General features: G+C 32.4%; 1 protein-coding gene across 1 annotated transcript; it reads left to right on the forward strand.

The window, feature by feature from the left end:
* LOC112679382 (intraflagellar transport protein 80 homolog) lies at nucleotides 1-8936 on the forward strand. The gene is made up of 15 exons (XM_025549169.1): nucleotides 1-284; nucleotides 903-1069; nucleotides 1147-1257; nucleotides 2022-2200; nucleotides 2995-3084; nucleotides 3658-3795; nucleotides 4030-4154; nucleotides 4213-4461; nucleotides 4649-4812; nucleotides 4888-5076; nucleotides 5203-5350; nucleotides 5698-5992; nucleotides 7380-7519; nucleotides 8096-8216; nucleotides 8281-8936. The coding sequence occupies exons 1-15, from the start codon at nucleotides 193-195 to the stop codon at nucleotides 8335-8337; spliced, it is 2265 nt and encodes a 754-aa protein (XP_025404954.1). The 5' UTR covers nucleotides 1-192; the 3' UTR covers nucleotides 8338-8936.
* Nucleotides 8937-13122: the final 4186 nt, after the last annotated feature.

Genomic DNA, 13122 nt, shown 5'->3' on the forward strand with positions numbered 1-13122 from the left:
TACTGCTATTTTAATTATCTTTTGTAAATTAATCTCTGTTCCAAATACATTTTTGTTAAATTAATAAACAACCAATTACGTTTACATAAATTGAATATGGTTCTTATGAAACGTTTGTAGTTAAATTAGTGATTAATCGTTTTATTATAAGAATAGTATACAATTTAATTGTGTTCATTTTTCGATTTAAAAATGCGTTTTAAATCGACAATACTAAAAGAACTCGTGGACCAATGTGTTGTTTGTATTGGTTGGACAGGATACGATGAAATCGTCATTGGAAGGTATGAGGGAACTCAAATTGTTTTCAATCACTTTACGTAACATGTTATGATTTTAATTTTAAATGGATGTTTTAAACCACTGCAAGTTACTTTGGGTGTGTATACCTCCGGTTTTATAAATTGTTTATCATAAAGATTCCTTCATTTCTTACACGTGTTGCATTTATTATTTTGTTTGTTGTATAACTTAAAACCGTTAAAGTAATTAAGTTAAAAATACATTAAGTTCTATTATTTGATCTATTTTAGTTTTACCTGTAAACTTGAAAGTATTCAACTTAAAGACTATATTTATTTATTCATATTGAGCCATAATACAAAGTAGGTATACATTTTAATGTTTATAATTTGTTTCAATTTACATGTTATAAGAAAATAAATCTCTTCAAGGATGTATGAAGAGTATTTTTTATAAATTGCATATTTTCGTGGTCTGAATTTTCCCTATTGTTACCTAGTCAATTTGTTTATGTCTAAAACGAAAAGAAACAAAAAGTATTATAAAATATATTTTATCATAATTCATAACTAAAATTATTTTAATTATTTACTATTTATTATTGCTCGGACGCATTTAGGTAATCCTTTATAATTGAAATTATATTTATTCTTACCCAGAAGTGATTTTACGCTCTCAAAATGGAGCCAAGCCACAAAGGAAATTATTAAATTATGCGATTTACCAGATCAATCATATCCTGTGGACTTGCATATGTTACCTAACGCGCAGAGAGCTACAAACAAGATCGCAGGAACCGAACAAATTCTAATTACTTCGTCGAACGGTACGGTTATATTAATATTCACAATGAAATCGCAACGATTGTACTCCGGCAAATAATTTTAGTTTTTTCTGTCACAGGCAAGTTACATTTAATGAGCAAGACTACGAAAGTTGATAAAACCATTGATGCCCATGAAGGAAATGTAACGGTCGGAAAATGGAGTCCAGATGGTTCAACTTTACTGACAGGTCAAATAATATAAAACAGTTGAACGTTGAGCGTGTTATTGTAGAAATAATAGGATGGTACTTTTTTTTCGAGGCACAGATCACATTTTAGTTTAAAAACACTAAAAAAATCGTGAATTACACGCAGCAGCATACAAATAGTTGCGGGGGAAGGGAGAGTCAAGATAATTTCCCCTACCTTAGAGATGTATTTTTTCCGATAAAAATATCACGTACTAAAAAGAAAGTTAAATTATTTTATATTATTTTTAATAATTAAGTGATTTAGGTATACGTTTTATAAAAAAAACCAATTTTGCATAACATATCCCAGTAGCCCCTAAGCTCTCCGAAATATCCATTTCCGTACGATGTCACTCGGCTGACGTATTTAATGGTACCTACCCGAAATCGTGATCACACCATTTATACGTACATGTCGAAACGGTCGTTGAATTGTCATTTACGTGCAACTTTTTACGCGGGTTCACGTAATTACAGCACTAAGTGCTCCACTACGAGTTGTTAGAAATATCACGGCGCGGCCGGCCGCGTCATACCCATGGGCGCAACTATAATCCAAATATTGGGGGTGCTGAAATTGCTGAAAATAAAATTAAACGGTATTTAATTGTAATTACTATAGATTATATAGATCTGAAAAAAAAAAACAGAAGTTCTGCATTTGAACTGAGGGATGCTAAAAGCCCTATTGCACCTCCCTAGTTGCGTCTATGGTCGTGCCGTGTCGCTGCGGTGATTAATTGTATCGTTTACGGTTGCAGCCGGAGAAGACGGTTGCATGAAGATATGGTCCCGTATCGGAATGCTGAGGACGAAACTGGTCGTGAACGGCGAGCCGATAATGTCCGCCGACTGGAACTCGGATTCGTCCAAGATCGTGTACACTCAACACGACGCGCTGTGCATTAAATCGTTGAAAGCCAACGTGAAACCGATCAGAGTAGGTTACCGTTACGTTCGCCCAAGTGGCGGAACTACCGACCGTTGGGCTCGTGGATACGATTTATTTCGAGGCCCTATTATTGTACCGTAATCAAATTCTCCTGACAACGGGTCCCTTGTTCTGTGTAAAATAAAAATAAAAATAAATACCTGTTGTGAATCAATAATTTGTTGAATTATCATCACATGATAACAATAGTGCAATCATGTTATATTTACGATGAAAATTGTTTTTTTTTCTCGAGCAAACGTCTTCACCGGCAACAATAAATTCAATTTTTTTTTATCATGCTCGTTTTCTATCGAATTCGTCGCCGGACACGGTGCTCCTTGAATAATTTCTAATGAATTTTAATGTTGAGAATGTCTTTTTAGCACCTGGTACAGTAACCGGGTAGTGCAAGGAACAAGTAAAATACCCATTAACAAGTCATGGAAATAATATTGAACTCGTATAATGTGTTTTTCGCATTCATTAAAAGTAGTCCGAATACCGTCACAGAGTATGTTCTGTGGTACTATCGTGTTGACGTCGGATAATCCGTTTAGACGTTTATCAATCACTGATCAGTATACTTTGTATTATTTCAATGATTTCGCCTATTTGAACTGATGTATATATATATTTTAAAACAACAAAGAATTTTACTGCGAGGCCTCTTTATCGATGAGGTAAATCCCGAGAAAAATCCCGCCATCGATCATACGTAGTTCCGCCTCTGCGTTCATCCACGACTCGATCGTACGTTTGTAATATCTCACGTTGCATAACATTATAACGTTGTTCGGCAGATACGGGCCCACGGTGATCTTATACACAAGGTGTCGTGGTGCAAAGCAAACGAACTCATTGTATCGGGAGGCGAAGACTGTTACTACAAGGCAAGTGTTATTGATCAAAACAAACTTCGCTTGTGCAGCGTCGGCCGAGTAACGTATCACACGACTCGCGCTCATCATTATGCCTGTCGATGATCATTATCCCGCGCATGGTTTTCATTTACCAATCGTCTAACGTCGTTTAAATTGATTTTCTCGCTCCCCGAGTTTATAATATCATATTTTACCGATTTCATTCATCAGTTCCTATCTGGTGTATCGTAACATTTACAAACGTTTCAACGTTCAAACGTATTGATAACTATGCGAATCAAAAACAATCGCTGCAACTGACTGCCCAGTAAAACTGCCGATTAATGTTGTGATCTGCGAGTATGTGAAATAGGTGGTTCGAGACATGTCACGACGTGGTATTGGAATTTCGAGTAAAATAAATGTTTTATGCTTACGTCTGGATGGTGAAGTAAAAATTATATATTTTATACGCACTGTTTCATAACAAATATAGAGATTTGTATTGATGCGGACCATTAATGGGCTTAAGTATTGTTCATCAAACTAATAACAACGAAATTCTAAACCTTTAATGATTTCTAATTAATATGTTTTTTAAAGATTTGGGACGAGTATGGGAATTCTGTATTTACAAGCGAAAAATGTACTCATCCGGTCACATCTTTAAGTTGGAAGTCGGACGGAAATTTGCTAGCAGTGAGCTTTTACAGCACAATTATACTTTGTAATCAATACGGGGTGAGTAGCGACGACTATATATATGATTTATAATACTTTTATGTAACTGATTTAAATAAAGTAGATCGAGTAAGCGAGGTAAGTTTTATATTGACTTACTTGTGTATTTCGATTATAATTTTATAAACATTTCAAATATTTAGGACGACTTAATACAGAATATGATAACACTTTATTACCATTGTAAATAAGAATAACGGATAATTTTTTCATTTTTGTTTGTGTTTTTGATAGACAGTTTTGTCAATAGATTACGTTGACTGCGGTAGTATTTGTAACCTTTGTTGGTCACCGGACGGTACCCAAGTAGCCGCTGCTTGCGCCAACGGAAGATTGATGGTTTCCACTCTCATAGAAAGGCAAAACCGTTACGATGTATTTTGTTTTCGATATATTTATTTGCATTAATATTTACAGAAGCGTTTCTCAACATGATTTCCATGGTACAATTATATCACGAAAGACAATGGTCGTGAAAGACCTACTTAACGAAACTAAAGAAAATCTTGATTTTCCCGAACGTATTGTTCACGCGGCCATGAAGCATAATCATTTAATAGTTACCACGCGAACGCAGTGTTTTGTTTATCAAATTTCCAATCTGAATACGCCGCAAATTATCAATTTAAAAGACGTACACGTGTTCATGATCGTTCTGACGAAAAAGTACGAAATATTTAATACACTAAGGTAGTTACACGACCGCTTTAATATTTTAATGATCGGGTAATATTTTAATATCAGTTTTGGAAATTTCGAAACGGATAAACACCGTGGTGCTATTATGATGTGCACAGTTTCTTCCGACGATTCGCATACTACTTTCCGTAATCGTATTCGTATAACGTTTTAGGTTCTTCGCTATATTCTCAACGAGCAATGTGAACATCTATACGTTCGATTGTAAATTAGTCTCGTCTCCTAAATGGCCGAGCATGCAATGCGACGCGATCCAAAAGAGCCACGTATCCATGTCCGATCATATGTTAGCCGTAAGGGACCAACTGAACGATAAATGTGATTAACACGCATAGTATTATAGTATTACGGTATTTATACCATTGTATCTTGACGAAATCGATCAACTTTTAGCGATCCACGTTTTCGAAATAGTACCGTTGAACGCGTTGCCCGGGATAAAACACGGGTTCCCCGTTACCGATGTTCAGCTGATGACTACCAAAAGCCCGGACAAACGGTATTTGGCGTTGATCGATTCGAGCATGAACATATTCATCGTTCACGTGGGACACAAGGATGGTGTTGGAACGTACAAACTCGGTAAATCATCGCAGAACACGGTTGTACGACCATTGTTGTCTTGGCGAAGCCCAGCGATCTCTAAATATATTTCAACTCTAAACTATCGCAATTCGAATAATTCCAATAACATCATCTGTTACACAGGTTCAATGTTTCATAGCATGTGCTGGAACGATCAAACGGAATCCTTAGCCGCGCTCCAGTACACCAATTTGATAGTGTGGTACGACCCTTTGCTGCTGTTGAACGATCAGATCCTCGTGCGGAAGTCATTGGAAAAAAGTGATTTGAGGTACGCACCATAGTCGATCTGCGCATACTATTATTACAGCTAACTACACGTTCAGTGTTCGTGACGTTTTAATAATGATACGGTAGAAATTAACATTTTCTCGACTCCTTCTTCTCCCGACCTCCGAGAGTGGATCTCCTTCCCCTTAATGTCGTCAACTGTCAATTCCATCCACGCTTCCGTGTTAAATTATTGTATTCTCATTGTGTATCTACTCGAAAGTAATTTATATCAATGTATATACCCGATGTTCAGGTAAATATTTCGTATGTTATAGCTTAGCCGTACGATGTTGCAAAGCAAAGCAAAAATAGATTAATAAATATTTGTTGTTTTGATGTAAACAGTTTTTACGGGAATAAGTTAAACATCGAGTCTTACAACGAAAATTTGGTGGGCTTGACCAACACGGACGGCGTCAAGATTTACGTACAAGTGTCTCCGTACCTGGAAGCAATGAAAAACTATATCGGTGCAGGCAAATGGATGGAATGCCGGAACGTGTGCAGGAGTGTGAAGAACGAAGCTATGTGGGCCCTTCTGGCTGGTGCCGCAGTGTCGGCCAAACAGTTGGACACCGCGGAAGAGTGTTTCCTCGCCATCGGACAGATCGAACGAGCCATGTTTATTCAACACATTAAGGTATTGCACCATTCGGCATAGGAGACTATGTTGCATAATCCTTTCCTCACAGTAGTGTATTTAAAACTTTCCCAAGTATGTGTGTGCGAGAGAAAAAGGACGAGGAAGAATTTGTGCGTATAATCAATCACGCGGAGAAAAATATTTATCCATATAATATATCAAATGTAATTACCATTTATTGAACAGCGTCAAAATTACCAATTAATTCGAAGGAATGTACTATTTATTATACTGTGTACAGGCGGATTAAGAATAGATTTTTCGAAAATTGTATTTTAAGGGTAGAAACAGTTTTACATTCCGGGCAGGTTGAATATATCTGTTCACTTTTTTATTGCCAAAAAAAAAAAAAGGATTTATTTAATGTAATATGTTAATTTTAATAATTACTGATAGGGATCAGAAAAATAAATATTAATAGAAAATACGATAATTGAACTCTTTTTTTAAATCGTTATATTAATTACTCTTATCTAGTACCTATAGGAAATTAACTCCTAGAAGAGAGCGAATAATTCAGCTAGTATTTTACATAAAATAAATCATATCAAATATACTTTTTTAAACTTACTTTTATATCTTTTAACTTAAAGTGAAATACACAGAAAAATAAAAAACAAATACATAACCATACACAGTGGTGGACTGAAGGGGTCAAGTTTGATGCAGCTACGTCAAATTTTTATTGGGAGTGGTACCACCCGGCACTCCGTGCTATTGGCGATGACGTGGAATTACATGTTAACTTTTTATAAATAAATAATGTATACTAGACTTTTACAGCATATTCTACTAATTTGGTATTGACGATACGTATTGTAAATTGTAATATATTAATTATTATTACCTAAACAGTATCTAAATCTAAACAGGACCTAATTTATAATTGTAGAAAGTACGATATTATTTGTATCATAATACGAGTAAATTTGAAAACCGAGAGGTGGAGGACAGCCCCATGGATTTGTGAGGTTTGACATTAGGTTCAAGGCCGTACCTGTGGGAGTTCAACCCTCCCCCACCCGAAATTGTTAAGCATTTTATACAAACTTAGAAATATTTAACATCAGTTTTTTTTAAATATATTATTTCAATTTTTTAAAGTATCCCCCCCACTCCCCGAAAATTTGTTCTGGGTACAGCCTTGTTAAGGGGGTGGGTGTATATATTTAAATATGAGATTGCGTCATTTAAAATTTAAGTTCAGTCCACCACTGACCATACAACTATTTGTAATTTATGAGAGGTGGTTCTAACCTAATCTACTCGTATATAGAGATAAAATATTACTTTCATTGTGCTCTTTAAATACGCTACTGCGGGGGTCGTAAATTATTATTAATAAAGTTGGATCTAAATAAAAAGTATTATTTTGTTCTGTTAGACCATGTCCGATAGAACTGTCCAAGAGTCATTGCTCGCTATGCTCTCCGGGAAGATATCGGACGCTGAATCGATTCTGCTCAGGAATGGGTACACGTTGAAAGCTATCATGTTTAATATTCAAATACATAATTGGACAAGGTATGTAAAAGCCAATATATTCGTTTACTTTTTGCCTACCCCATTAAAATGCCTCCAATGGGTTAGGTTACTTCAATTTGTGATTCCTGTGCTGTATATAATTTTATAAATTAGGCTTATTTAAATATTGTAAAATATTGACTAAATTGAACATTTTTGTTCAATAAAAAAAGATTACCCTTAACATTATGACGTTATGTACGTCTTAAATTATATTATTTCTCGCTCTGGACTGATAAGAAATTGTTAAGATTATAATAAATATCGCATTAAATCGAAATTATAAAAATACTTCGGTTAAAAAAATTGTCATACAACATCGAATACGACATCCATAATGTTCTCAATTTTAACAATGTTTTTAATAATAATGATAAATATTATTATCCGAAGGCTTATTCATTTTTCAGTTCCTAATAAATTTTGCAGTAGAATTTCAATAAATTGTTTTGATCAAACTACAATTGTTTGTATTTTTTACTGGACATTAACACGTATTTAAGTTACTGCTCAACTCACTAGTAAAATTTAATCATATTTTATAGTCAATTATACTTGTACGTCTGTTTGTTTCAGAGTTTTGGAATTAGCGGTAAAACATAAAAAATACTTAAATTTAGTTATTTATGAAAGAAGAAAATATTTAGAATTTTATAAAAAACAAGAAACAAATGAAAAGTTTTTAAAATACTCAAATGTATGATGTTTTTAATCGATAATTTAGTTCAATCGGATTAATGCTTCATGTAATCAAATTTCAGGTGGAAATCGATAATGAAGAAATCCTGAAAGAAATCGAAAATGAAGAACATATGTGAAATAGTTTATAATATATTGCTCATATTACAGTATATATATTATACATGTTATAATTTTACTTTAATCACGTATTTATTATCTATAACATACAATAGACACCTGGATACAAAGATACAAATGTAAATTACATTATGTAATATCATTCCAACTCAGAATTTTATGATAAAAGTTAGAGTATTTTTTTGGATTAGATTTGTTCGAGTTTGTGCTCGATTTTCAGCGTTTTTGTAGAAAAATCAAATATCATATTTAAAAAAATAAAGGTACTTGAATACCTATTTGTTTTTTTCAATTGGTATTTAGATTCTTCCGGAAGAACAAATATTTTATGTTATTCAAACAGGTTATATTAAATAATTTATGTATACCTGTTCGTAAAATAAAAAGTCTTGACTGACTTATTCATAATGCACAGCCTATAATATGATAGTTAACGACTTGCAATTTTCAACGTGTTTTTATTATAGTCTACGCAAGCAGTAAGAAATAATTTTAAATAATTTTTGAAATAGACAAAAACCAAAATTTAAGCAGTTGAATTTTTAAGTTTTTCGTTTTCTCTACTTGTAATCTTGCGACTCTATATCATGTGACGTGTGGCCTTATATACCTTTATGACGTGTACACATCTATGTCGAAATGGTGCTTTTTTTTATTATAATCAGATAATTCAATTTTTCATAATGTGATGAAAATGTAATTATTACATTCATAAAAAATGCATTCATATAAAATAATATAATAGTATATAAAAAGTATAAAAAAAATTTACTTTTGATAGTGAATGTTAAGAAATAATATTAATTAATTAACAGTCATAATTTTTATGTATATTTAAATTTCTTCGACAGCAACTTTGACCATCGGTAAAAATGTATAAAAGCCAAGCTAAATGTAGGGTGAGAAAATTTTAAAATGATTTATGTTTATTGCGTAATTAGGTTTAAAAATATTTTTAAATATTGATTGAAGACATGAACGGCTCGTTGACACCTTAAATAATTACGTCTATCATGGAGGATCGGTGCCTACCTTTTTGGACCAATTTCGTATTATTAATCGTTTAATTTTTTCGTATGTGGCTCTGCATTAAAACTACTTCGCTCATATGTCTTAAAACATGAATGGTGAGAGCTTCCCATATTTTGCAGTTTATGCCTGTGAAATGTCAATTCATTCAGTCTACCCTGGTGTTTGCGAATTCGTTGTAGGAAGTAGAATTTATCAATTTTAAATTAAAGTTTATTACAACCAAAATCTTTATGTACAATTTAGTACATAAACATTTCCCGTAAAAAGACTGTGTCTAACTTGAAATATTAACAATGGTAATTTTTATATATATATTTATCTGTTTCAAGCCATAGTGCATTAGAAATGTCTAGTGCAGTACCATCGGTAAAAAATAGCGCCGCGCTAGGTGGTCAAATCAAGTAAGAAAAGATCAAATAAAACAAGCTGTAAAAAATACTGCGTCTAATTGAGAATATGAATAGCATATATTTATATATTATAATATTATTGTACATATATTAGTTATATTTATTTTTTATTAAGTATTGTTATCTTTTGATAAATTCAACACACCTGTAAATAAGCTCGAAGAAAAAAATTGAACATATATATACTATATAGAGATTTTTACTTTTTATTTTTTAAGAGTCTTATTAGAGAGTCTGTTAGATAACGCTTTATTTTAAACTTTATTTTAGGTGATTTATACTTAAAAAGACATTGTTTCCACAATGAGTTATACTCCAAAGAAATTGAATAATCACCATTTTTTTTCGGTAGACGCCGGGTACCTCCGCTGGTATGTTATACAAAATGTTTTTTTTTTTTTGTTAATATAAAACGAAAATATAAAGATATAATAGTATTGAACTATCGAAATTCGTCGCTAATGGGCCAACTGAAAATCTAAAGCTTCTTTGAACAATTACGGTTGGAACCGGACAAGACATTTGCAGAAATCCAATTGCACCAATTGTAGTTTCGGTTTAGCGAGAACTTTCGGGTTCTCTCAGATCCCAAAGTGTCCAGGGACAGTTACCTCTGGTCACCGGGGTCATCCGTAACATCGGAAAGTCCATGGCGAGCAAGGCTTGTTTTCGAACTTGTGGAGCGGCAACGGTGTTCGAAGCGTAGTGGTGAAAATCAGACCGAACGATAGAAACTTCATTAGAAACTGAAATCTTGATCCTGCGACACATATAAGGGAAACTTGTTTACAAATAAAAAGTAAAGAATTCGAACCGGAAGGAGAAAACAAATGGGTTGATTCCAAGATGTCTTGGCGTACCAATTTTATATGAGCAATTTAATATATATGTCCCGACGGTAGTGTTTTCGGGTTTGCGGTTAAAATGAGTTAATAAGGTGTTGGGCCCCCCGTTTACTTTTAAAACAGCTTCAGTCTTTCGCGGAATAAATTCGTAGAGGAACTGAATAGTTTCCTACGGAATTTTGTCCTATTCTTTTATCAAAATATCCACAAATTATTTCAGTGATGTTAGAGGTACAGTACAAACAACATATAACAATATGTACCTAACTATATAGTATGTTGTTCATATTATTTTTTCCACCTTCTGTATATCATGTATTTTAAAACTCAAATTTTTTTTATATAGGTATAATCAAACACATTATTGTACTTTATAAACAAATTTATCACATTAGAACCTCGATTATACGGGGTAATGGTGGGGAAGCGTAACACGGATAAATGAAAAAAACAGTTAATCGAGAGATTTTATTAAACAAATTATGAAAAAAATTATATTGTTGTATGCATAGTCGCGGTCGTTATCGCAACGACTACGACTGCTCTATCGACGTCTGCGAGGGGGTGACCGACAACCGGTCTGGCCGCCCCCGACCGTGTGAACCGTCGGCCTGGCGAACAGAAGAGACGCAATTGAGCTTTTGGTCCGCACCGTCGTCATCTTAACGTATTGTAGTATACATCGTAATTGTATATTATTTATTTGTTAAATAAAGACATTGATTTTTTTATTAATCAAAAATCTTGTATTCCCACACTTTCAAAACCGTCAACACCTACAGCATATTAAGTGTTTACAATTTTATTTTCTTAAAAACTATTTTCGAAAAGGCTATAATAAATGCTAAAAACACACTATAAATAACTATATAAATATAACTAATTAAAATGGAACAAATTCGACAGAATTGAAAATTTCCCATATGTATTAGTTATAATGTGATTAGATAAATATGATGGTCGAAGACCCTCTAGAAAGTCTCTAATAATCTTAAATAACTCTTATCCTAACCTGAGACATATATGGCCATATTTTTATCGTCGAAAAGGTAGTTTACTATTTTTAGTAATTTATATTATATATGTAATATAAAAATACGTTCGTCTGACTTAATAAAACTTTTTAGACGAAAAATTTCAAACGACTATAAGTTTGGAAGAGTGAGCACGGTTAATCGTGAAAACGGATAATCGAGGTTCAACTGTACTTTTAACCAGGTCTTATTTTAAAGGGCAGTAAGAGCCAAATTAGATAGTAGGAAAAGTCAAATAGGTAGTTGACTTTATGAATATGAGCACCTTACAAAAATATAATTTTTCTTATAAAATGATTGAATTTCTACTGAGTATTTGAAATTTGTGTTATTTATAAACCCAACCTACTACCTATTAAGTAATAATTATGTAAGTTTACAATCTTTATTACTTCGATGATTGATTAATCTATGAAATATAAATTTAAATAGTGGTATACGTATAATGGAAAATATCCGTATTTTTTTTAAATATTTTACCACGTGATGGTCAAAATTCTAAAATATCAATACAAAATTTATTTGGGGAGGGGGTAAGTATTGTAATACAAATAAATTTTATAAAACAAACTTTTCAGTGTGTTTGGGCAGTAGGTAAAAATTTTTAGAATAAGATCTGCTTTTAACATTAATTATGTATTACTAAATAGTTCAATTGTAGGCCTACTACTTTGTTATTACATTAAACTATTAAACACACGATGTATATTTCATAAAATATTTTTAGGGTAATGTGAAATTATTTAATTTTATTTTTAACTTTAAATAAATTCACATTATTCTCAAATTATGTTCACAGTACTCTGGTTGGGAATTTATATAATAATTAATTGCAGATTATCTTGCTTCCAGTTTAATCATTAAAATTATCTTAAAATATTTGTCGAATATAAATTTTTTTTTAATTTAAGAATGGATATACCTAAATGTAATAGTTTTCTAGCTACAAAATAAATCATATTGCATTACCCGCGATTACTAAAATTAGGGTCATGGAATATAATTTTTAAAATGCCAAACATATGATTTGATATGACATTAAAATAATAAATAATGATAAGTTTTTCTAACAGAATTGTGATTAAAATTAATTTTATGATTTTTATCAGAATATATATTTTCCAATAAGTAATCATCACTTCATCAGTCATTTTTTTTCTCAAAACACTTGAACTTAAAAATACGTGTTTACACCGATGTACGGTGTACTCATTTGAATAAATTTGTATTTTAAATACATGTTCCGTTTACATGAATAACGGACGTAATTACGGTTTATCTTTCTTGTCTTTTTTTTTTTTTTTTTTTTTTTGTTCAAAACGATGAAAACACATCGATGCCATCGGTGAATCCAAACGGAGTGAAATTTTATATTTACAAGGGTAAAAATTTTATTTTTATTTCCCTTCCTTCGGTTTCGACCGTATGTAGGTCGATGAAACATATAGTATCGCACACGTAAC

The sequence above is a fragment of the Sipha flava genome, unplaced genomic scaffold (genome assembly GCF_003268045.1).
Source record: "Sipha flava isolate LNK unplaced genomic scaffold, YSA_version1 134_pilon_pilon, whole genome shotgun sequence".
NCBI lineage: Eukaryota > Metazoa > Arthropoda > Insecta > Hemiptera > Aphididae > Sipha > Sipha flava.

What these genes read in the sequence shown, in the direction of transcription:
- LOC112679382 (XM_025549169.1), top strand. Translation starts at nt 193, where the DNA reads ATGCGTTTTAAATCGACAATACTAAAAGAACTCGTGGACCAATGTGTT. An exon ending in TGGTTCAACTTTACTGACAG is followed by an intron (nt 1,258 to 2,021) that starts GTCAAATAATAT and finishes TTACGGTTGCAG; the next exon opens with CCGGAGAAGACGGTTGCATG. An exon ending in TGTTGGAACGTACAAACTCG is followed by an intron (nt 5,077 to 5,202) that starts GTAAATCATCGC and finishes TCTGTTACACAG; the next exon opens with GTTCAATGTTTCATAGCATG.